At 40.5% G+C, this 27023-nt stretch overlaps 1 protein-coding gene across 11 annotated transcripts in view; it reads right to left on the reverse strand.

Moving 5' to 3' along the window:
- SLC26A5 (solute carrier family 26 member 5) overlaps positions 1-27023 on the reverse strand; it is a 90184-nt gene that overhangs the window by 16849 nt on the left and 46312 nt on the right. Inside the window, exons 10-20 of one of the 11 annotated variants that reach the window (XM_030826602.1) lie at positions 23449-23596; positions 22160-22273; positions 20971-21048; positions 19884-19979; positions 19563-19669; positions 10941-11010; positions 9703-9795; positions 8903-9010; positions 8054-8254; positions 7264-7318; positions 4672-5057 (exon numbers count right to left, since the gene is read on the reverse strand). The exons of 1 other annotated variant lie outside the window; for it this stretch is intronic. In XM_030826602.1, coding sequence (XP_030682462.1) covers positions 4864-5057; positions 7264-7318; positions 8054-8254; positions 8903-9010; positions 9703-9795; positions 10941-11010; positions 19563-19669; positions 19884-19979; positions 20971-21048; positions 22160-22273; positions 23449-23596 — 1264 coding nt within the window. In that variant the 3' untranslated portion in view covers positions 4672-4863. Of the gene's footprint in view, positions 1-4671; positions 5058-7263; positions 7319-8053; positions 8262-8902; positions 9011-9702; positions 9796-10940; positions 11011-19562; positions 19670-19883; positions 19980-20970; positions 21049-22159; positions 22274-23448; positions 23597-27023 lie in introns of those variants that run through there. 9 more of the 11 variants (XM_030826603.1, XM_030826606.1, XM_030826604.1 and 6 more) reach the window with 9 other exon arrangements.

A 27023-nucleotide genomic window follows, 5' to 3' on the forward strand; every position in this document is an offset into this window, starting at 1 on the left:
TCTAATTGGCCACACATCAAATATAAAATCAACTACTTTAAAAATTTGGGTGTTTCTGTCAAGGCATATTTATGCAGGTAGCATCAACATTGCCTAGGTCAGCATGTTTGTACTCTACTTAAAAAGATGAAACAGACATTTACCAGTAACTTCCTCCACCTAAAATAGGTGTGTCTATATACATGTGTGTAGAGGCACATATATATATACATGTGTCAGGGTGCTGATAAGTTAGAATACAAAGGATTTATGACTTTAGAAAAATATACTGTAGAATCCTGTTTAAAAACTTCTTAATGTTAAAAATGTGATTAGATTTATTTAAAAACTTAATTTTCATGATGTTTCTAAGGTTTATCTGTTATGTAAAGTGAAATGCAATACACCAGTACAATGAAAAGCCTGATACGCCTTTCTCAAAGGCCAGGTGGAGTTTTAAGATGCTCAAACTTGATAAAATCAAAGTCACTAAGCAGGCACGTTACCTGGTGTGATGCTAACTTTTACCATTGTGTTGTTGGGATTGGAGGGGCTTCAAAACCATTGCATGCATTTTGGTTAGCTGTATGTTTGAAGAATTCGGTAATACTTTTACAGTTCTCAAACTTTTATGAGCATTCAAAACAGTAAAAATCTAAACATCTTGAATCCTAAAGGCACTCCCGAAAGGTAAGGTGCACTAAAAAGGGCCAATAGCATTTTTTGCACTCAGTAAAGCATACAGGCTCACACCAAGGAAGTTCTGTTTCATTTTAGAATTTAAATTGATTTACTATCTTTAAAGGGGCAGACATAATAGAGCCTTCCCCACCAGCTACTCTTCCCTCCCTCATCCCCACACAAGGGCACACCCCCACCCCCCAACACACACAAAAAAACACACCCACCCACCCCAGGACAGATTCACTAGGTTTGCTACCCTCTCTGTTCTTCATTCACACAAGAGAGCAGACTCATTTTCTCAAAGTGTATACTCAGAGGCTGGTACTGTCTCTGCTAAACAGGTAAGGACATGGATCAAACCACACAGAGTGGATGTTGTAGATGTTTCCTGCAAACTACAAAATGAGCTATTCAGGGCTTGAAGAGGATCCATACCCTTAACAGTTTCTTGGGGTTCCACTGCAGATGAGATTGGCAATTGGGATCCCATTATCAGCTGCCATATACTAATACAGAGTCAGTGTCTAAGACATAGATTGGAGTTTCCTGGGCCCTGGTTCACAAATGTTTTCAAACATATTCCATCGATTCATGAGATAGAGATCAACCACTGTCATACTGCACAGGATTTCAGAAGGTCAAAGGACTCTTCTTTATGGGACCTTCTTCAAAACAGTGCTTTCCCATATATTGCCATAAAATAAGGCTAGTGCTTAAATTATGTAGATTATGCCCATTTTGATAGGACAATATGAACCTGAATTTGAATCAGGGTGGAAAAACAGAAGATACAGTAGCAGCTATTAAGGCCCAGAAAGAACAGGTGGGCTTAAACATTATTTCCTTGAAAGGCAGAGACAAGACTGTAAGACAAAAAAGGTCAGGAAATTTTCGCTGTATGAAATAATCTGAGTAAAACATTCTGACATTTACATATCGATGAAATGTATTTTGAAATGCACTCGTTCTCAGATGCTAAGCAAAGTGATAAAACAAAAATATATTTTCCCACCTTAAAACTTGTGCTTTTAATACACATAACAATTCTATTCAAAACAGTTTAAAAGTTCAACAGAAAAGTTAAATACAAATGTATAACAAATACCTTTTTTTGTACACTACATTTTTTTTTTTTTTTTTGAGACGGAGTCTCACTCCGTCCCCCAGGCTAGAGTGCAGTGGCGCGATCTCTGCTCACTGCAAGCTCTGCCTCCCGTGTTCACGCCATTCTCCTGCCTCAGCCTCCCAAGTAGCTGGGACTACAGGTGCCCGCCACCACGCCTGGCTAATTTTTTTGTATTTTTAGTAGAGACGGGGTTTCACCATGTTAGCCAGGATAATCTCGATCTCCTGACCTCGTGATCTGCCTGCCTTGGCCTCCCAAAGTGCTAGATTACAGGCGTGAGCCACTGCGCCTGGCCTGTACACTACTTTCAATCTATCAACCACAGTATCTGCTAAGTGGAAAGCTGGTGCTAAAGAATGTGCAATTAATTTTTTTTTTTTTTTTTTGAGACGGAGTCTCGCTCTGACACCCAGGCTGGAGTGCAATGGCGTGGTCTCGGCTCACTGCAACCTCCACCTCCTGGGTTCAATCCATTCTCCTGCCTCAGCCACCTGAGTAGCTGGGACTACAGGTGCATGCCACCATGCCCAGCTCACTTTTGTATTTTTAAATAGAGACAGGGTTTCACCATGATGGCCAGGCTGGTCTCGAATTCCTGACCTTGTGATCCGCCTACCTTGGCCTCCCAAAGTACTGGGATTACAGGCTTGAGCCACTGCACCTAGCCGAAGTATTTTATAACATAGTTTAAAATCCTTAAATTCTACTTAAATGGCTGAAATGATATTAGCTCTTTTACAGAAGTTTCTAGTGTAAGCTGAGGTTCTACAACTACATGCTCTTTCCGAAGGCAGTCCGTATCAGAATGCAGATGTATCTGATCTCATGTGATGATTGCAAAGGAAATAACTAAGCCAATCTAAATTTCACTCTAGAATTAGTTAAAGTTTTGATTAAAAGGAGGAGTTTCTTTTGAATTAAATTAGTAAAGACAATGAGAAACCTGATAGGAGTTAACATGAACACATACACCACAGGCTTTGGTTGCAAGTAGGCCATGCTAACAATTCTACTGGGATCTGACTACTTTCTCCTGGCAGTATCTTATTCATGAAAGCTATAACAAGATGTCAATAAGACAGCATATTAAAGAAAAGACAAACTCACTATCAGCAGGAATTCTTAGCAGAGGAGGCTTTAGACAGGTTGGCTAATGCCTGTGCTTCGATTTGTGGTGAGCTGGTAATTACAAACAACTGAAAGTGACAAACTGGTTTAAAGGTATCCTCCTCCAACCTTTGACATTCCATGTTTCTGTGGAATGAGTAAGATGAGCATTATGCTTACTCCTAGGCTGAACATTGAGTTTGATGTATAATGAACTGATAGCTGTTATGAACTTCTAAGGAAGATTTAAGTTATATCTGGGGTTTAGTTTTCTTAAAAACATGGTCTTTAATGCTACTTCATGATTAGCAACAATAACAAAGCCTCTAAGGACTTATACTGGCCACAGTTGTGACAATTTGAGCATCGAAAAGAACATAATGGATTGAAACCCATTAAAACTATAAAAATTCACAAGACCACCATCACACCAGAAAAGGGAAATCTAAAAAAAAGAAAAAAACCACTAATTTGTCACCATCTAATAAACCAGTTAGTTTGAAGTTCATAATTAAATGAAAATAATAAAGCATTCAACCTGCCCTTCTAGTAGAACTGTAGGTAAGGATGACCAAATAGCTAAAGTGGAGAAGGGAAAGCTATAGTTCATATAGAACAACCGACTAACAAACGCAGAAGAAATGAAAGAACTAGACAACCAACTCACAAACTTTAACAAAGTTAATGATTTAGGCAAGAATTACCACCCAGTGTTAAAACTCCTGGGTAAATGGTAATTCATTCAGTGCCAAAGGAATACCACACAGATAAGTATGTAGTCACGAAGGAGAAAAATCTAACTGGAGGATCAGACTGTCATGTTGATCCAGTAATCAAGCTTAGATCACTAGATTAGTTAATGGTAGATCAACTAGACATTACATGTTTTCTGAAGTGATGCGATATGAAGCATGTATCTTATCTATCATATAATCTAGCACAAAATGTTTTAACCTGAATCTATAAAGGCTTTAGATATAACTTCAAGATTGCAGGTAGTACAGGCAATATAAAAACAAGTTAAACAACACCATGAAAAAGCAACTAGGCAAATTCACAAGACAGGATTCTACAGGACCGCTGCCCCAGTCTCTTTAACAAGTCAGTGTCATAAAAAAGGAACTGTGCTAGATTAAAATAGATGTAAGGGACATTAAAGGACATGACCAGTTGCAATGTAAGGTCATAGAATGAATGTCAGTTTGCACAAACCAACTGCAAATTTAGGGACAATTGGGGAAATTTAAATATGGTCTAAGGTAAAAAATGTGTTGGAATGAGAAAGTGGAGATTGTTGATTAAAGAAAAATCGGTTATAAAACACTATAGATGTGGTCTTACTTTGGTTAAAAATGTAAATGTATATGTATGGAAAAAGATCTGGAAGGATATTAAGAGTGGTAATCTGTGAGTGGTGGAAATATGTTTTAAGTTCTTATTTTTGCTTGTCTATTTTTTTAAAACATCCTCAATGCATTTATATTGCTTCTATAATAAATGAAAGTTTATTTTAAAACAAGAACTTCTAGAAAATTGCAGTTCCTGTCTTCTGTTAGATAACTGATTATAGACAGTCTGTAGACCAACAAGAACAAAAACAAAGAACCACTACTTATCTGTAGACCAACAAGTACAAAAACAAAGAACCACTACTTAATATCTTATTCGTAGGTAAAATACTTGACTGAAATAAATTTTTCAGTGCTTAGCTTACAAAGATAACACTAGAATGTAGCAGAAATGTCTCTCCATAATAAATGCAGGCAACAGGCCAATTTATCTTTGAAGTATTCAATTAAAAAAACACAAGTACAATACATCTTGCTAGGCATCATTCACCCTCCACATCAAGCCTCGACTACTAGTATTCACCCTTAGAAAAAAAAATCTAGTGTCTAGTATTTAAAACGTGTAAATTATGAACTTCATGAGAGCCTTATGACCCCATCCTAGGGTGAGGTCCTCATCTATGCCTCAGGAGTGGCAGGAGTGGCATTGGGCTCCAAGTCCTCCTGGGAAGGGGGAGCCGAGGCTTCCTGTTCAGCAAGTGCCTCTCTAAGTTGGCTGCCTAAAACTGCATCATGAATGCTGTGGAACAGCAGCTCCCATAGGGCAGGATTTTCAAAAAATCTGTTCCGAGTGAGGTCATTCACAACTTGTGCTATGAAAAGAAGAAAAGAAAATTAGTGCACACTCTGGGTATCAGTCTTCAACAATTAAAAAAAGTAACACTTCCATATAGTGGTTTTTTTTGTTATTGTTTTTTGTTTCATTTTTTTTTTTTGAGACAGAGTCTCACTCTGTCACCCAGGCTGGAGAGTAGTGGTGTGATCTCAGCTCACTGCAACCTCCACCTCCTGCGTTCAAGCACATATAGTTTAAATATTAAAATGCTATAGTAAAAGTTTCGCTCCAATTCCTGTCTCTACCCATCATACCCTCCATCCCAGGAAACTACTTTCTTGTGTGCTCTACCAGGATTTCTCTATGTAAATATAAATAAATATAAGTATGTATTCTTATTTCCCACTTTTCTTATCCCCAAAACAGCATATTTTATATATTTGGGGATAAGAAAAGTGGGAAATATATATATATATACACACACACACACACACATATATATACATATATATAAATATATATGTATATATACACACATATATATATAAAATGCTGTTTTGGGGATAAGAAAAGTGGAAAATATATATTAATGTTATATATATATAATATATATAGATAATTCTGAACCCTTTTTGCTTAATTTTTTACCACTATGTCATATTCTATTGTATAGATGTCCTTAGTTTATTTAACTAGTCCCTTTTGTTTGGTACTTGAGTTTTTTGTTTTGTAACAATGCTGTGATGATCAACGACATACAGATGTTGTTTTGAACATATGCAGCATATTGCTGGATTTTCTGTGTTGAAAGGTAAATGCACTTATAATTTTGAAAGCTAATGTGAGTCTGCCCTCCACGGGGGCTGTTACATTTTGTGCTCCCGTCAGTAGTTTCTGTGAGGGCCTCTTTTCCCACCATATGCCTATGGAGCATGTTGTCATTTATTTTTGATTTTTGGCAATCTTACAGGTGAAAAATGGCATCTTTATGCAGATTTCATTTTCAAGCACTTTTTTTAAATTATTACTTTTTTTTTTCTTTTAAATAAAGATGGGATCTCACTATGTTGCTTAGGCTGGTCTTGAACTCTTAGGCTCAAGCGATCCTCCTACTTTGGCCTCCCAAAGTGTTGGGATTATAGGCGTGAGCCACCACATCCAGCCTCAGGCACTGTTTTACTTTTTTTTTTACTTTTTTTTTTTTTTTTGAGACGGAGTCTTACTCTGTCACCCAGGCTGGAGAGCAGTGGTGCAATCTTGGCTCACCGCAACCTCCGCCTCCTGGGTTCAAGCGATTCTCCTGCCTCAGCCTTCCGAGTAGCTGGGACTAAAGGCATGCGCCACCAAACTGGGCTAATTTTTTGTATTTTTAGTAGAGATGGGGTTTCACCATGTTAGCCAAGATGGGCTCGATCTTCTGACCTCAGGTGATCCTCCTGCCTCAGCCTCCCAAAGTGCTGGGATTACAGGTGTGAGCCACACGCCTGGCTCCTTTTTTAAAAAATCGTTTTCTTTCTTTTTTTCTGGAAACAAGGTCTCATTCTGTTGCCCAGGCTGGAGTGTAGTGGCGTGATGTTGGCTCACTGCAACTTCTGCCTCCTAGATTCAAGACATCCTCCCACCTCAGCCTCCCAAGTAGCTGGGATTACAGGCATGCGCCACCAAGTCTGGCTAATTTATGTATTTTTAGTAGAGATGGGGTTTTGCCATGTTGCCCAGGCTGGTCTTGAACTCCTAGGCTCAGGCAATCCACCTGCCTTGGCCTCCCAAAGTGCTGGGATTACAGGTGTGAGCCACAACACCCGGCCTCAAGCACTGTTTTAACCAAAATATAATATAAAACAAAAATAGCAGACAAAGTATTCCCAAATGATTGGATAGAGAAACGAGCAACCTGAATGATTACATGTAACTGTTTATGGCAGCCATTAGATAATTGCTACTGTGGTAATGTATATATTATAATTACTATATTTATAGCAGCCATTAATATTATAATAAATGATGGCTTATTGGCTCCTTTCCTCCAACTCCAGTTCAGGAGGGTTGTCACAAGTAACTTGTAATATGAATGCCTCCATGTGGCTAATTTCAAAGCTGGCTTTAGAGTGATTTTTCAGAAGAATAATTTTCATTTTTATAAAATAATTAAAAAATTAAGGACATTTCCAAGTGCAATTATTTAAAGAAGAGAAACAAAACTAAAATATTAAGCTTCACCCCCATCTTAGAGGTATACTCACCACTGCATCCTGCTAAGTATACATATATACCGACGTCTCCATATTCTTTTACAATCTGTAATAATGTTGAAATAAAATTTAGTTTCTCTTTACTCTGTGCCAGATGAAAGTCTCTTTTTACCAATGTTTTTCAGTGACAGAAGATACTCTAATTCATTCACGTGAGCTACTTTGCTTCAATAATGATATATTTTTGAGCTAATCAGTTAAAAATAATTTTGTATTTCTTTTGCTTTTTATGTGGACAGTGATAATTAGGGGTAGCAAAAATACTGTTAAATTTTACTTGACTATAATAAAACTATTATATTAACTTAAAGGATATTATAATTTTAAAATAAAAAAATTTTTTTTAGAGACAGCATCTCACTAGTTTACTCATGCTGGTCTTGAACTCCTGAGCTCAGCAATCCTCCTGCTTCAGCCTCCTGAGTAGCCTAGCATATTACAGTAATGTTTTCTAAAACGAATCTTCTTATAGCAATACACATTAAAATATTTACAGATGATGTTATGACTGGGATGTGTTTCAAAATAAAACAAGAGAAAGTGAATGTCAGCTATAAAGGAAACCAGATTGACCATAAATTGATCATTATTGAAGATGAGTGATAGTTCATGGGGGTTCAATATACTAAAATCTTTACTTCTATATATTTTTGAAATTTTCCATAATCAAAAGGGGATAAATCTTTTGTTGAAAAGAGATCCTAGCCCACCTCCCTGATTTTGCTGATAGTACGACACCAGGCATAGAGCTGTTAAATGACTCGTTCAAGAGGATGCTTACCCCTGCCAGAGTTTTCACTCCAACAGAATCAATAAAATTGACTTGAGTGAAATCCAAAATGACAGTGTGGACATTATCCCCTGGGGGCATAAATCTTTGCATTTCCTCAGGAAATGTGCTTTTGATCACTATCGGGGGATATTTTACTTCACCATCCTCTTCTTCAGGCTTGGTAGCATCTTCTCCATCTACTACTGCATCCTGTGTCAAAAATTAAACCAAATCAGAATTTTATGAACAACTCATATTTCTGGTTGTGAGAAAGATTTATAATGGAAAATTTGCCCTTGTATTCTTAAGCTACTGACTCTACCAGACCCCTTGTAAAATATTTGTCACATTCCAGCCTTGTAACTGAACAAAAAAAGGATGTATGTAAAACATCCCATTTTAAGTCAACTTTTCTCTTTTTCTCCTCTTTTTTTCTTGTCCAACAAAATCCACTCTCCTCAGTTATCCTATCCATTTTCTGCGAACTTCTAAAATAGTTCCATTAACTTTAGTATGATGGGTCACACATTAGCATGCCTGAACAGCAAAAGCCGCCTTTGAGCTTTTTAAACTATCAGCTGAATAAATCTATGACAAAGTGCTAATGGTAAAATCTGTTAAGGTATTGTATAATTTTTATTTTTTAAAATGATGTTTTCCTTACTTTTTTCAGAAACAGCCTCATAACTGACCTTATCAGGTGCTTGTAAAATATAGAGGATACTAAGGTGGTTTATAAACTTTCCTCTTTTAGTAACTTCGTGCTGTGTATAAACTTCAGTCACGAGTAAAGATGGAGGGCATTGCAGAACAAGACAGGAGGGAACATTTCAATGAAAAGACCACAAGACCACTCACCGCTTTGACAACAGTCGCGTTGGCCATATTTGTATTTCCGACTTCCTTAGCGTACTTCCGCATGGCCTTTCTCCTTGCTCCCATGATGACTGCTGGGTTCACTCCAGTCTTTACAGAAGAGCAACATATGCAAAATCACTTCATGGCTCTCAGGGACCCACCCCAATGCCACTCCCCTTCAAATCTCCCCATTTAACTGCTTTCTGTGTCAGATTATCACCCCAACCCTTGCACTGCCTTTCCCTCAGAGGCCCTGAACTGGTCACTCCCTCACATTAGTAGCCTTTCTTATTCTCAGTCTTTATTCAAGACAACCAGAAGCTAAAATATTAAAGACAATTTTTAGAGCAGTCTTTGTCAAGCTCAGATCTGTCAGGTTGTTATATTTAAGAGACTCTGTGGGTCGACAGGGAGCTTTTCCTATATACAGGGTGGTGTAGGGTTGAGTTCTAAACATGACCAAAGCAATCTACATGATCCCAAGAGTAAGAAACCTAAAATTATTTTCTCATTTTTTCTTAAAATTTTGTTTGAAAAGTAATATATATATATATACAATAAGAGAGAATGAACAATGGTGATGGCTGCACAATGTTTATGTACTTAATGCCACCCACTGGACTCTATATTTTGAAAATGCTTAAAATAGTACATTTTATGTTACGTATATTTTACTACAATAAAAGAGAGAGAAATAAAGCGAGAATGAAATAGCATACACAAGGGTATACTAGTGATACTCATAGCCCTGTCAACCCACAAATCCCATCCTCAGAAATAATCAATTTCTCACAACTCACCTTTCGTTTTAATGCATTGCTATACAAGTCGCTATTTGCATAGTAAATTGGTGCATTTATTTGAAATATTTTTATTCCAGGAATTTCTTTCACCTTAAGAGTAAAATATTGCTGAATTTAACACATGGAAATATTTCAGAATCAAAACTGCATAGCCTCCGCACCCCAAATAGAAAATGAATGCAGAAATTGCTAAGGTCCCCTTTTCAGGGCTTAGCTAAAATGATGTCACTCTAGCACACACACAGAAAAAAAAAAAAAAGATAAAAGAAAAAAAAAGTCACTCTTATCTACTCATGCTCTGAATGGAAGAGAACTGACAGAGACCTTTTAAACATGCACATCTTTCCATTTGTTTTAAAAGTCAGTCTTTGTTTTATTTTTAACATTAAACACAAAGAAGAAACTGAAAAATCCCCCAAAACAGAAAAGAAAATGGACAGGAGATGGAAAGCTGCTGCCCAGACTGTGAGAGGCAGGCAAATAAAGTGAACAGAGGTTTACACTGGTTTGAGTCACAGAAGCAGGAAGGAGCTTAAATGGATACAAGTGAAACTGAGTGAATATTTTATCAAGAACCCTCGTGGAACTCTGGGAGGCAGGCTGGAAACAAGTAATCCTGCATATCATTCTTTGGATCGAGGAAAAATATAGCAATTCTAACACCTTTACCTTACAGTGAATTTTGTTTCCTCATTTCCTAATACCTTAGAGTGAGTCTGAGAATTTCTTCCCAAGCATAATAAAGACAGACAGACAAAACTAGTTTTAAAAGATTTTGTAGAAATCTCCGAGATTCCACAGAAGAAAAGAACATTCAAAATCAAGGAAATCTGAAGCCATAATTTTAACCATTAAAATGAAGTGGGAGAATTCCACAGCCCCACCATCTACATTTTACATGGTTAAAATTATTTTACCATTGGTATACATTCATCAGAAAAAAACCATGCACACACAAACCATCCTTTCAGTTTCAATACTGTATAAATGTATACTTTAATTTCAACAATATATATTTATCCCCATTAAAAATGAGGAAAAATAAATATTGGAAATTGAGTAGTTAATTGTACAAATTATAAAATTGAATCCATATAGTAGATCAAAGCTCAGACTTTTCACTTTGACCACTATACCTCCCACCTTACCCCTACTTTTTGTCCTGGGTAAAAACAGTACTTAGCCAAGCACATCACATGCTTACAACCTTTTTAAGTGATAGAAAAAGGTCCTACCTCCTCATATGCGTCTATATCAATATACACATCAGTTTCAGGAAGCTGTCCAAGGACTTTGTAGCTTGGACTGAAGATAAAGAGTGTTAAATACCATTGTGTTGAGGCACAGTGTGTGATTTCAACAGGAGGTTGTGTATGTTTATGTCAGGTTGGGGTTTGCTAGTGCATTTGGGAATGCTTGATCCTTACATGGTGTCTTTGCAGAAGGGCTCCACACATATCACGTTCCCAGTGCCATTCCAAGCCTAATACACCCCCCACATCTCAGGCCACATACACATCACATGCCACACACAAACATACATACCACACATGATACACACACACCATGTACACCTCATACTACACATACACATCCCAATGCCTACCTCACACACCACACACATACACAATACACATACCTACACACAATGCATACATACCACACACATATATACACACAATACACACAGATCACACATACAGAATACACACACATTACACTATATACCACACATATACATGCACACATGCATACATACATGTATAATACACAATACATACCCCCACACACATGCATACACACAATGTACACACACCATACATACATACCTCATATCACACACAATATACACACACTACACACCACACATATACACATCATACACACTGCATATATACTACACAATGCACACCCCTCACATGCATACACACCATGCACATACACACCACACATATGCAATACACACACCATATACACCTCATACCACACATATACACACTCCCACACATATACACAATACACACACATACAATGTATACACACCCACATACCACACACACATACACAATACACACATCTACACATAATGCATGTACACCACACACATATAAACAAAATATACACACACATCACCCCACATATCACACACATACATACACACAATGCATACACACCCCACCACATATGCAATACAAATACCTACACACAATGCATATGCATACACACCACACACAATACACACACACCACACATACACAATATACACAATCACACCATATACCATGCATACACATCCACACATGCATACACAGCACACACACACTACATGCCACACACAACACCATACACAATACACACATACCATATACCTCACACCACACACACCCCTACATACATATACACACATATGCATACACACCACACATGCAATATACAGTACACACACCACACATGTGTACATACCACATATATGCACACACTACACACATAATACACATACATGCAGACACATGCATACACACCCCACACTACATGCCACACACAATACCATACACAATACACACACCACATACCCCTCATACCACACACGCACACCCACATACATATACACATACATATACAACCTTCATGCAAGACACAATACACACACCACACATATGCATACACACCACACACAACACACACATAATACACATACATACACATCACACACATATACATACATTACATACACCTCACACTTCACATCACACACGCACACATCATGTATACCTCACACCACATTCACGATGCACATCACACACCCTATACCTCCCCTCCCCCCAACACCATACCACAAACACGATCTGGTCAGGACAAAATGTTCAGGCATTTAGAGGTGGAGGCAACACTGAATTTCGCAGAGTTCAAGTTATGCCAGGGATATATGTAACACAAGTTCTCCTCATGCCACTCAGTAGACAGAACTGTCTTTCTGCTCTAACTCTAAAGTAGGAGAGGGAACTTTTGTTTGTTGTTAGCAAGAATCACTGACTCATGGTAGGGGAGTAGTCAATTGAGGGTGTGGGGAGAAAATGAAAATCTCAAATTAGCATAGATGTTAATTTAGTCTGAATAGATTTTAAACATTTTTTGAGAGCCCTCTTTTTTTTTTTTTTTTTTTTGAGGCGGAGTCTTATCCTGTTGCCCAGGCTGGAGTGCAATGGTGCAATCTTGGCTCATTGCAACCTCCACCTCCCGGGTTCAAGCAATTCTCCTGCCTCAGCCTCCCAAGTAGTTGAGATTACAGTTGTGCGCCACCACGCCTAGCTAATTTTTGTATTTTTAATAGAGACAGGGTTTCACCATGTTGGCCAGGCTGGTCTCCAACTCCTGACCTCAAGTCATCTACCCACCTTGGCCTCCCAAAGTGCCGGGATTACAGACAGGCATGAGCCACTGTGCCTGCCCCTAATTCCTAACTCTTTGTAGGACCATCTGGCTCAAATTAGATATTGTAATAATGATAGATACTACTTCTTGAACACCTGTTATTATATCCTTTGAACAATGCTGCTGGGCACATTAATAATATTATAATAATAGTTAACATTATTAACAATCCTGCCATCATGTAGATGAGAAATTGAGGCTCAGTGGGGTTAGGTAAGTTGTTCAATGTCAGAAAGCTTGTCAGAGCCAGAATATGGCCCAAGGTCTTTGATTTGACATTCCACAGTTTTCCTACTATGTCCTGGTGCTTCTTAGCATGAATGTCAAAGTACTTTGTAAATTAGAATATACCACACAAGTGTTAGCTGTTTTGCTGGGTAGATTCCCTCCATAAGCATTCAGAGAACACGAATGATGTGCCTGGTACTAGACTCCAGGAACATCACTTCTACAAACAAGATGCTCACAGTCTAGTGATACCTGCGGAAAAATACGGCTCTGAGGACTGATATTGTAGATAAGAGGCTAAGGCTCTCAGCTGAGTTTGCAATTATGAGAAAACCTCTAAGAGACTCAAAGTGCTGTCCATGTGTTGCAATCCAGTGCCAAAGGGGAGGCAGAGTAAGGGACACATGGATCACAAGTACACGAGTAGCTGAGATGGACATATGCAAGGTGCTGGGGAAGGATTAGAGCATCATTGTGGGTACACAGGGGAAGTTGAGGTCCCTGACTGGGTGAGCTGGGCCTCAAAGGATGAGGATTTCAAATGCAGATGATGAACAGGCCTTCCTGACAACCTGCAGTGCCCTGGCACACCATTTCTGCAAGTCTAAATACTACTGCTCCCAGTGAAAGTCAAGTCCTTACTACTTTCCTAATGACACCAAGAGCAAGAAAGTCTTTTTTAATGAAATCCCGTGGGGTTTTATTTGGCATCTCTTATGCTTATCACACTGAACCTTGCTTACACCTGTTGAGGCACTTATAACTGTGTATTCTAAGTCTTTAAAGTTTTTTTTTGTTTTATTATTTACTTATTTATTTTTGTAGAGATGGGATCTTATTCTGTGGCCCACGCTGGAGTGCAGTGGCCTGATCATGGCTCACTGTAGCCTTGAACTCCGAGGCTCTAGTAATCCTTGTGCCTCAGCCTCCTGAGTAGCTGAGACTATAGGTGTGCACCACTACACCTTGCAAATGAAAAAATTTTGTAGGTCTCACAATGCAATGTCTCACACCTGTAATCCCAGCACTTTGGGAGGCTGAGGTGGGAGGAACACTTGAGCCCAGGAGTTCAAGACCAGACTGAGCATGATGGCGAGATCCCATCTCTACAAAAAATTTAAAAATTAGCCAGGTGTGATGGTATGTGACTATCATGGGAGGCCGAGGTGGGAGGATCCCTTGAGCCCAGGAATTCAAGGAGGCAGTGAGCTGTGACCGTATAACTGCACTGCAGCCCATGTGGCAAAGTAAAACTCTATCTCTAAAAATAATAAAATAAAAAATAATTTTTTTTTTGGTAGAGGCATGGTCTTATTATGTTGTCCAGGCTGGTCTAAAACTCCTTGCCTCAGCAATCCTCCTGCCTTGGCCTCCTAAATTGCTGGGATTATGGGCATGAGATAAGCCACTGTGTTTGGCCTATATTCTAATTTTTTGAAGATGGACTATAAAATGCTGATTGAGGCTGGGCGCGGTGGCTCATGCCTCTAATCCCAGCACTTTGGGAGGCCGAGGCAGGTGGATCACGAGGTCAGGAGTTCAAGACCAGCCTGGCCAAGATGGTGAAACCCCGTCTCTACAAAAAATACAAAAAATTAGCTGGGCGTGGTGGCGGGTGCCTATAATCCCAGCTACTCAAGAGGATGAGGCAGAGGCAGAGAACTGTTTGAACCCAGGAGGCGGAGGTTGCAGTGAGCTGAGATCATGCCACTGCACTCCAGCCTGGGCGACAGAGCATGACTCTGTCTTAAAAAAAAAAACAAAATGCTGATTTGTCAGCTTCTGGATTTGCAAAAACTCACATCTGAGTCATTGCCTCACCACTTACTGTGATCTTGTGCAAGTTACTCAGTCATTCTAGGCTTCAGCTTCCACATCTGTGAAACAGGGTTGCTGTCAATGCTTTATAAGGTTATATGAAATGGCATAAAGCACTGATCTTTGCACAGAGCCAGGCACATAATTATAATAATTTGTGCCATCATTACTTCACTGTCCTTATTAACACCATCATCATGATTATGTGTCTGCTCATCCTTAGGACAACGCAACCTTTGAGGGGAAGGACCACGTCTTATATACTGCACTGTCCCTAGAGTCTAGCATCTCCCTGGGAATATAGTAGGCCCTCAACAAATATCTATTTAGTGAAATTAGAATTTTTAAAATTTTATAATGCTAACCAAATTGTGAGCTTTAGGGGGCAGAAGCTGAACCTCTGTCACATTTATAACACATGCAAGTGCCTGAGTTCAGGAATTATCTGCAGAATGATGTCATTGTCTCTTTTTTGTCGTTTTTGTCGTTATTGTTGTTGTCGTTGTTGTTGTTGAGACAGAGTCTTTCTCTGTCGCCCAGGCTGGAGTGCAGTGGCGTGATCTCGGCTCACTGCAAGCTCCGCCTCTCGGGTTCACACCATTCTCCTGCCTCAGCCTCCCCAGTAGCTGGAACTACAGGCGCCCGCCACCACGCCCGGCTAATTTTTTGTATTTTTTGTTGAGATAGGGTTTCACCGTGTTAGCCAGGATGGTCTCAATCTCCTGACCTCGTGATCCACCCGCTTCGGCCTCCCAAAATGCTGGGATTACAGCACAGCCGGGCCATGACTGTCTCTTAACTGTGCCGGCTCTAAGGGAAAATGAGTGTTTGAAACAAACGGCCAAACTCAGTGCACCTCTACCCCTCCCCAGAAGTGTGCCCTAATTACAGAAGAAGCCAGCTGAAAATAAACACATACACTGAGTGCTGATCTCCTAAAGTCTAACATACAAAGACCCAGCAAAATCACCAACAAAGGATAGAACATAAAAAATATCAACTTCAGTTAATTATTATTTGAGGAAGAAAGAGAAGTAGAACTTTTATTTTTTTCTTTTCTTTTTTTTTTTTTTTTTTGAGACAGGGTCTCACTCTGTCACCCAGGCTGGAGCATAGGGGTGCCATCTCAGCTCACTGCAACCTCTGCCTCCCAGGCTCAAGTGATCCTCCTACCTCAGCCTTCCAAGTAGCTGGGACCACAAGTGTGCACCACCATGCCCATCTAATATTTTGTATTTTTGGTATGGATGGGGTTTTACCAGGTTGCCCAAACTGAAGCTTTTTTTTTTTTTGTGATGGGTTCTCACTCTTTCACCCAGGCTGGAGTGTAGTGGTGTGATCTTGGCTCACTGCAACCTCAGTTTCTTAGGTTTAAGCCATTCTCCTGCCTCAGCCTACTCAGTAGCTGAGATTACAGGTGTGCGCCACCACACCCAGCTATTTTTTTTTTTTTTTTTGTATTTTTAGTAGAGATGGGGTTTCACCATTTTGGCCAGGCTGGTCTTGAACACTTGACCTCAAATGATCCGCCTGCCTCAGTCTCCCAAAGTGCTTGAATTACAGGTGTGAGCCATTGCGCCCAGCCCAAACTGGAGCACTAAAAAACAAACTTGCCGGACTTTAAAGTTTATGATAACCAGCCAGGCACGGTGCCTCACGCCTGTAATCCCAGCACTGTAGGAGGCCGAGGTAGCCAGATTGCGAGGTCAGGAGATCGAGACCATCCTGGCTGATAACGGTAAAACTCTGTCTTTACTAAAAATACAAAAAATTGGCTGGGCATGGTGACATGTGCCTGTAGTCTCAGCTACTCAGGAGGCTGAGGCAGGAGACCCGGACCCAGGAGGTGGAGGTTGCAGTGAGTCGAGATCATGCCACTGCACTCCAGCCTGGGTGACAGAGCAAGACTCTGTCTCAAAAAAAACAAACAATAAAAATTTTATAACTCAGGTGAGTTCTTTAGTGTTAGAAAAATAAAGACTAAGTAAATAAAAATAAATAAAATTTATGATAAGATACCATAAAATCCTATTCAGTAAAGAAAACAAAAAACACCACCACCAACAAAAAAATCTCAAATTCTGTACTGTAGCTTGTTAAAAGTTATAGATTTTTTCTTTTTTTTTTTTTTTTTTGAGACATGTGTCACTCTGTCACCCAGGCTGGAGTGCAGTGGCTCAATCTCAGCTCACTGCAACCTCCGCCTCCTGGGTTCCAGCGATTTTCCTGCCTCAGCCTCCCAAGTAGCTGGGATTATAGGCACCCGCCACCACGCCTGGCTCACTTTCATAATTTTAGTAGAGATGAGGGTTCGCCATGTTGCCCAGGCTGGTCTTGAACTCCTAACCTCAAGTAATCTGCATGCCTCAGCCTCCCAAAGTCCTGGGATTACAAGTGTGAGATACCACACTCGGCCAAAAGTTATAGACATTTTAAAACCATAATGTTTACCAAAGTTCTGAAATAAAGAACTCTTATATATACTAATAATGTTCTTTATAAAAATGGGAAACACTTCTTTTAGATAAATACAGGCAACAAGGTTGGAACTTGTTATTAAAAGTAGTTAAATTCTTATCCTGAGTTTAGAATCTCACATATTCTTAACATTTTTCTGTTATGTCATTTGTGATGATGAAAATGCTCATTTCCCACCCTTGAGGGTAGCAAGCATCCTGACCTCCTGCAGATAAGGGGTCAACATCCTCATAAAGTGCCCTTTCAACACATCACAGTCACAACTTTTAAGATTTCATGTGATTTGCAACCATACGCAAAACCACACTAGCTTCATTTTTATTTCCCTCTGTGTTAAAGCGGGAAGGGCACTGGCATTGGTAGAGTGGGTGGCACTTGTCAGGCACTGGCTGGCTGTTCGTAGGCCTTGTCATTTAGACCTTATTGTAACTATATGAGGTAGGAAGTATTAGTCTCATTTTATAGATGCAGAAACAGGCTCTGAGAGGTATGCAAAATCACAGAGCTTACAGAAGGTGCTGCCAGGACCTGACTAAAGTCCAGGCTATTTCTTTATTTTATATTATTAAAAAATTTTTTTTGAGATGGAGTTTTGCTCTTGTTGCCCAGGCTGGAGTGCAATGGCACGACCTCAGCTCACTGCAACCTCCACCTCCCAGGTTCAGGTGATTCTCCTGCCTCAGCCTCCTAAGTAGCTGGGATTACAGGTGCAGGCCACCATACCCAGCTAATTTTTTGTATTTTTAGTAGCGACAGGGTTTCACCATGTTGGCCAGGCTGGTCTCGAACTCCTGACCTTGTGATCCACCTGCCGTGGCCTCCCAAAGTACTGGGATTCCAGGCAAGAGCCACTGTGCCTGGCCAGTCCAGGCTATTTCTATGACAATGTTTCCTTTTCATCCTTATGGTGATTTATCACGAAAAGGTGTTTTTTTGTTTGTTTGTTTTTTGGTAGAGATGGAGTTTTGCTATGTTGCCCAGGCTGGTCTTGGCCTCAAGTGATCCTCCCACCTCAGCCTTCCAAAGTGCTGGAATTGGGATTATAGGTGTTAACCACTGTGCCTAGCCATAAACAGTTTTGTTTTTTTTTTGTTTTTTTTTTTTTTTTTTGAGATGGAGTCTTGCTCTGTTGCCCAGGCTGGAGTGTAGTGGCGTGATCTTGGCTTACTGCAACCTCCACCTCCTGGGTTTAAGCAATTCTCCTGCCTCAGCCTCCCAAGTAGTTGGGATTATAGGTGTGTGCCACCATGCCCGGCTAATTTTTTTTGTATTTTTAGCGGAGATGGATTTCACCATGTTGGCCAGGCTGGTTTTGAACTCCTGACCTCAAGTGTTCTGCCTGCCTTGGCCTCTGAAAGTGCTGGGATTACAGGCTTGAGCCACTGTGCCCAACCCTATCTTTTTAAAATGTATTTTATACTTTCCCTAGTGGGCTCAACTTCCTACTAGGGAGAAGAGATAACAGGGGATAGTGGTTCAGGGTGGAGGAAAGGACAATGGAAGGAATGCATACGGTAACTTGGTGTCAGAGTTTGCTTCATGTCATTGAAACTCATGTCAGTACTTGGTGCCAAAACAAATTGCAAGAGCGTAAATAAACCAGCACAGCACTAGACCAGGAATGGCAGAAACAATGATGGAAATTAGGCTCTTTTAACATAACCATTGATGGGAGCATAAATTATGACATAGAAGAGCATTTGGCAAAATTATATGGAATTTTTAAATTGGCATTTTGTTCATTTAGTCAACAGGCTACATGAGTGTTATAGCTCCCTCTTACACTAACTAGAAATCATCAAAGGGCTCCACTTTTACCAGCTTAAACTTTGGTCTACACTTAAAGTCAACATTGTCATCTCTGCCAGGACACTCACACCCATTCCAATCTGGGCACTCACCTCTGTGTTCTGTAAATCACAGTCAGCAGAGCAATGATCACGGCGGTGATCAAACCATAGTCCAATCCCAGGAACAAGGAGGACACAAAAGTGGTAAGCCAGATGGTCTAAGCAAAAGACAGAAAACTTGATGGAGAACCATGTTAAACATCCCACAAGAGTTAAACACGCAAGTGTGCACACACACACACGCTACTTTTACTTTGCCTAACTGGATACTGCATATAACAACTGCATTAACTTATCTTTCTCACATTTTTCTTAGCACTAATCATATTTGCTCTATGACATATTAACAAAGCCATCACCTTCGTTACTTACCAGCTCTATTTTGCTGGTTCTCCAGAAAAAGGGGAGATCTGAGAACTGCATAAACATTCCCTTCAGGTTGACAATCACAATGGCCGACAGCACAGCCTGAAACAGAGCACATCCCCCATGCCTCTCCTCTTGTGTCCACAGAGTGTCCTTTGCTGGTTCCTCACTGTCCTCCCCATGCCTTCTCCCTACTCACTTCCTATGTGACACTGATGGTAGCTTTGAAGCCATGAACACCTGGATTTTTAGGACCTGGTTAACTAAAAGGGGCCTTGGAAAATCGTTTTTTTTTTTTTTTTTTTGAGATGAAGTCTTGCTCTGTCGCCCAGGCTGGAGTGCAGCAGCACAATCTTGGCTCACTGCAACCTCTGCCTCCCAGGTTCAAGCAATTCTCCTGCCTCAGCCTTCCGAGTAGAGTAGCTGAGACTGCAGGTGTGTGCCACCACAATCAGTTAATTTTTGTATTTCTAATAGAGATGGGGTTTCACCATGTTGGTCAGGCTGGTCTCGAACTCCTATCCACAGGTGACCCACCCGCCTCGGCCTCCCAAAGTGCCAGTTACAGGCATGAGCCACCGCACCCAGCCGGAAATCAGTCTTATATCCTAATAGCAAACCTGCATGGTGGCCAAGAGGTTCAGAATTAAAGTTGGTACTCAAGGAATTACTTCACCTATGGTCTATCTACATTATGATCTTCTCTACTCCCTATGGTTCCTGATCTCTACTAGATTAAATATATCATCATGTAAATATCTTATGAGTGTAGGCCATCTCAGATTTTTTATGAAAGTATAAGGTCATAGAAGGTCAAAGAGAGAAGGGACATTCAAGATCAGCCAGTCCAAACCCCAACTTTGCAGATAAGGAAACCGAGACTCAGAGGAGTTAAGATGGCTTTCCCCAGGTCCTGCAGGCAGCTGTCAGTAGGTTATAGAGCAGGATCTTGGTCCTAGCCTTGGGCCTTTCTCATACCGTCTTGTGAGGGTTACAGTAAATAACCCTAATATAGCCATAAAAACATAAACAAATAAAATAGCAAAATCTCTACACATGAAAAAAACTTCACCCAAGTCCACATTACACACACCTGGGGCAATGATTCAAAGAGGAATCCAGTTGCTAATATGACCAGCAGAATCATTAATGAGGCCAAACAACCTGCAAGCTGAATGAGAGAAGACACATGGAAGGCGCTTTTAGGAGACTTGAATAAGAGGCAGGGCATAAGTTGGTTTTATTCTTTTGATAATTACGATGGGAAGATCAAGAAAATATGGATTCAAATAAGTCAACTAAACTACTACATAACCTATAGCTCCATCACACTCCCTCTCTGAAGTTTTGGTTCTTCTTATGGCTTTTAAATGGAAGCTGAAATGCTGTAATATCCTAATTAAAATGCCCTTCCCAGAGGTGGAGGAAAGATGTCTGGTGCCAACCTGAGACCTACAAGGGCCACCAGAAGAGTTCAGATAAGTGTCTGCTGTCCAATATGGGAGCCAGTAGCCACATGTGGCTGTTTACTTTTTTTTTTTTTTTTGAGACAGAGTCTCACTCTGTCGCCAGGATGGAGTGCAGTGGCGCGACCTTGGCTCACCGCAACCTCTGCCTCCTGGGTTCAAGCGATTCTCCTGCCTCAGCCTCCCAAGTAGCTGGGACTACAGGCACCCGCCACCATGCCCAGCTAATTTTTGTATTTTTAGTAGAGACGGTGTTCACCATGTTGGTCAGGATGGTCTCGATCTCTTGACCTCGTGATCCGCCCACCTTGGCCTCCCAAAGTGCTGTGATTACAGGCGTGAGCCACCATGCCCAGCCGGCCATTTACATTTGTAAAAATTAAAAGTCAGGTCTTGGTCGAACTAACCACATTTCAAGTGCTCAAGAGCCACATGTTGCTAGTGGCTGCCGTATTGCACATTGCAGATATTGAACATTTCCATCATTGCAGAAAGTTCTACTGGATGGTGCTGGCATACTGCCCACACTCAGTCTCAGGCTTTCATGACAACATCCCATGTCTGAACTTTGAGGTTTACTGGTAGCTGAGTGTTGCATAACTTTCCAATTTAACTGGAGAATATAGCTCTTTCCTATAGATTCAGTTTCTTGTGATTCACTTCAACCAATCATGCCTTTCTCTGATTCACTATACAGCTCACTGGAGCAGGGATCTGCAGGCAGAGTAGATTTGTTTGGGTTCAGAATATAATCAAAAGATTAAAATTTAATTACCACCCATATGGTCAGGTCTTAGAGGCCTGTTATATACACACCTGTGTCTTCCCACCGGTTCCCTCCTGAACAAGGCTTCGAGACAAGGAGCATGAAATTGAAAAGGTCTGGAAGAGTGAGCCAATGGAATTGCACAGTCCCAGGGCAATGAGCTCCTTTCCCATATAGAAACAAAACACAAAAGAGATAGGTCATTCTTCAGGAAAAAAAGCATAATGGCCCATTTAATACACATTGTCAGCACTACAGCCTATCTCTTCATTTTCCTTTCAGATGTAAGAATTTGTTTAGCATGAGTTCAAAATGGAATTATGGCATATTTTATAGTTGGTGGGGGCAACACTTTGAATTTTTGTTGGAGATAAACGCTGGGCTCCCTGCTCAGCCTCCTTCTTTCCAAACACACCCTCTACACAAATAAAGCTTAAGAAGAAAACTGCACTAAAAGGGATAAACTATTTTTACTGCTGAAGAGAAAGTTATTGTTGTATAGGACTCTCGACATCTTTTTAATGCCTGGGCTATTGCTCACAAATGAGTACATGCCAGTGTCTTCCTGGGGCAAGTGAGTCCTGCTCTTAGGTTACTTTGGGTGTTTCTAGTTTGACAACTGCATCTCAGATGAATGTGAAGCATCTAGTTTCTCCTTAGAATACATAAGGTATTGAAATAGACATTGTTATGTCAACATTATAGGTCACAGTGTTTGGATTAAATACCTTATCTGTGGCTGTGTTATAAAAGTAGGTGACAAAGAGAATATTGTGGAGTTAGTGATGAATCATACACCCAACGTTTAATGAATAAAGATAAACCTTCCTGGGGAGCAAAAATGCCCTGGAATAACATTTAATCCTAAGCTGTGAGCTTTAAAAATAGGAATAACATTGCAGATTGAATAAATACCTGCTTCAGATACATCAATCACCAGTACAAAAAGTTTTTCTACCAAGATAGATTAGTTCTTGTGCCTTCCATAACCGACCTTGATTTTTTTTTTTTTTTTTTTTGAGGCGGAGTCTCGCTCTGTCGCCCAGGCTGCAGTGCAGTGGCGTGACCTTGGCGCACTGCAAGCTCCGCCTCCCGGGTTCACGCCATTCTCCTGCCTCAGCCTCCTGAGTAGCTGGGACTACAGGCGCCCGCCATCATGCCCGGCTAATTTTCTGTATTTTCAGTAGAGACGGAGTTTCATCATGTTAGCCGGGATGGTCTCGATCTCCTGACTTCGTGATCCACCTGCCTTGGCCTCCCAAACTGCTGGGATTACAGGCGTGAGCCAGACCTTCAATGTACTGCTACAAAACATCTGCAGGAAACTGATTATCTTTACCTGATTGCCGTCAACCTGGTAGCCATGTTTATTTGCTAAGGTCTTGGCCATGGAGATGGTCACTGAAAATCCAACGATGGCTATGGCAATGGCATCTACGTACACAAGGTGGAAGAGGCTGGTGTCCGGATTGGCTGGAGGTAGCAGCCTGAAAAGTCAAGCTGACTTTAACTTGTGTTGTGACCACAAGGGAAAAGAAAAAAAACCCTGCGCAGGGAAGCATTTTAGAGGGGCATTATCGGCAAATGAAGTAATCAATGCTTGGATACTTATTTGCTCTGGTTGGCAAAAAGGAGGGCCCTCCTTGACACAGAGAGGTTCTTTTCAGGCTCAAACTGCAAAGTGCAGCTTTCTACCTGGATGGGTTATCAGAAGAGATCAGATGCCGTTTTATTTATAAAAGGAGTAACCTCATATCTCATGGCACCCTGATGGCAAGTGTAAGTAAGACACAGAAACCAGGAAGAAGAGAGGGTCAGCAAAGTGCTCAGATGCCACCAGGCATCTGAACCCAAGTCTTGGAGTGGGGAGGAGAGTAGTCTAAGGGCTACCTTAGAGGAGAATTAATGTCCTGGCAATGCTAGGCACCACATACTTCTCCCCCTTGTCATCTGATGTAAGGACTCGGAGTCTGCTACCTCTTCCTGTGTGTGTGTGTGTTTTTTTAATCCCATTAGCTGAGTTTGTAACATGGGAAAGGAGCAGCAGAAGGCTATACTCCTTGGGTGTCACCTGGAATCTTGTGAATCTGGAGGAGATAAAAGTGTGACTCCTGGAATCCCACAATGGAGAACCCAGCTTTTGTGGTACATACTTGTAGTCTGGGATCCTTATCCTAAAGAAACAGAATAGGGATTCCCTAGAATGTTATGGGAGAAGGGGCAATAGGGATTTTCAGACATTTTCCTCCAATTCAAGGCATTGGGCTAAACAATAATAACAATAACTTAACTGATACTAATAATTATTTATTATTAACTGATAACTGATACTAATAATTATTTATTATTTATTATTACTATATTTATTATGTCCCCTTCTCTGTGCCAGGTTCTGTGCTCATCTAATTGTTTTCAATGGCCCTGTGAACTAGGCACCATTATAATTCCCATTTTACAGATGAATAAAATGAGGCATAGTGAGGTTCAGCAACTTGTGCAAGGACAAGCAGCTCATCTACCAAGTACAACAAAACCATGAAGAACCTGCTTAGCCACAACTATTTCTCTTACTATGTCATAGCACAGTGATGGAAGGGATGTTTCATGTCATGAAGTAAGGAAACAGAGGAAGAAAAGGAAAGGAACCTAATGTCTGTTAAGGTGAGTTTACCTGCTACATGCTTTACATAAGTCGTCTCATTTTCCCTCACAGCACTCGCATTACATAGGTTCTACTATTATCCCAATTTATAGGTGAAAAAATGGATTTTGACAGATGTTAAGTGATTTTCCCAAACTGTAGCAGGGAGTCAAACCTGGGGGGTCTGACTATAAAACCTGTTGTCCTTCCCTGCTCTTTGCTGCACAGGCATGAACTAAGAGGGAAGGCCTAGCAGCAGGTTTGGGCCTAAGGGAGTAAGAATATAAGAAAAGGACACATTTTGGAACAAGTTAAGGAAAGTAAACAAACAGACGAACAAGAAAACAGGATATAATGCTATGATTGGGATCTTTAATAGTCAACTGTCACTTTCTGGGCACTGCAAAATGCACTGCTCATCTACCAAGTACAACAAAACCATGAAGAACCTGCTTGTCTACAGCAGATGCATTTATATGTGTAGGTATGTGTATATAGAAGCATGGTAGTTTGCTCCCAAATAGGCCACCAGTCATTCCTCCCATACTTGTATGTGCATGTCACTCCCCAAATCTAGATGTGGAATCTGTTTCACCTCCAGCTATATTTGGGCTGGCCTCGTGATGTGCTTTGAGCAACAGAATGTGGTGGAAGTGATGCTGTATGAGTGCCTTAAGAAGCCTGGTAAATTCTCTGCTTTTCTTTCCTATTGCTCTGAGCCACCGCATAAAGAGGTCTGGCAACGCTGCTGGAGATACCACATGTGGAGAAGATGCCCGCCAGCCCTCACCGTTCCACTCACTCCAGATGAGGTGTCAGACACGTGAGTGAAGCCCTCTTGGATCCTCCAACACTAGTCACACCTGCAGACATCTGCAGATGCATAACAAACCCCAAGTGAGACCTGCCAAAGAACCACCCAACTAAGCCTAACCTAGACTAAAGAATTATGAGCAAATTAATGGTGGCTGTTTTAAGTCACTGTTTTGGGGTAGTCTGTTACCAGTGGAGCCATAAGACTCACAGGTAACTGAAATGGTATGATTGTATGTAGATAGGTAGGTAGGTATTTGTTACCTACTTGGTTTTGGGCAATGTTCCAGAAAGATAAGGTCTCCTCTGGGTAGCCAATTTCCAGAAACGTAAGGTTTTTTTTTTTTTTTTTTTTTTTTTTTTAGTTAAGCTGTCACATACAGAAGGAAAGCAGTATGTTTGAGTACAATGCAATAGGGAAAGGAAGGTATCAAGTAGAAATTATAGTGACAAGTAGATTTTAACATACATATATACACATATACATATATACACATATACATATATATGTATATATACACATATACGTATATATGTATATGTGTGTGTGTATATATATATATTTATTTTATTTTATTTTATTTTTTTTTTGAGATGGTGTTTCACTCTTGTTGCCCAGGTTAGAGTGCCATGGCATGATCTTGGCTCACTGCAACCTCCGCCTTCTGGTTTCAAGCAATTCTCCTCCTCAGCCTTCCAATAGTGGGATTACAGGCACCCGCCACCATGCCTGGCTAATTTTTGTATTTTTACTAGAGATGGGGTTTCACTATATTTGCCAGGCTGGTCTGGAACTCCTGACCTCGTGATCTGCCCGCCTCAGCCTCCTAAAGTGCTAGGATTACAGGCGTCTGCCACCACGCCTGGCCAATAATATGTTTTAAAAATGTACAGTTAGATAATATAGATGAAGCAAAGAAGTAACATGATTAGAAACTAAAAACTCATTGAAATAACAGCCTTAAAACCCATTACTAATAAGTATTTAATACGACTTGAATGCTTACTGTGTGTTCAGGCGTTCACTCACTGCCTTCCATGCATTATCTCCTGTAGCCCTCACAACTGCCCTCAAGATAAGTATTAATTACCATGCCCACCTGGCAGGTGAGGAAACGGAGGCTTTGAGAGGATAAGTGGCCTGCTTAAGATCACACAGCTAGTACATGGCAGGCTAGGATTTAGGCTGTTTTGCTCTTAAATCCCATGTCACTCAAGGAGAGATTTTAAAAACTATTAAATTTAGGAAAACAAAAGAAAACAGAAAACCACTTGCCGCTATTGGTGGGATTGTAAAATGGCATAACTGCTATGGGAAACAGTATGAAAGCCTTTCAAAAAAGTAAAAATAGATCCAGCAATCCCACTTACAGGTACATATCCAAAAGAACTGAAAGAAAGGTCTCAAAGACATATTTGCACACCCATATCCACAGCTGCACTATTCACAATAGCCAAGA

The sequence above is a fragment of the Nomascus leucogenys genome, chromosome 13 (genome assembly GCF_006542625.1).
Source record: "Nomascus leucogenys isolate Asia chromosome 13, Asia_NLE_v1, whole genome shotgun sequence".
Lineage (NCBI taxonomy): Eukaryota > Metazoa > Chordata > Mammalia > Primates > Hylobatidae > Nomascus > Nomascus leucogenys.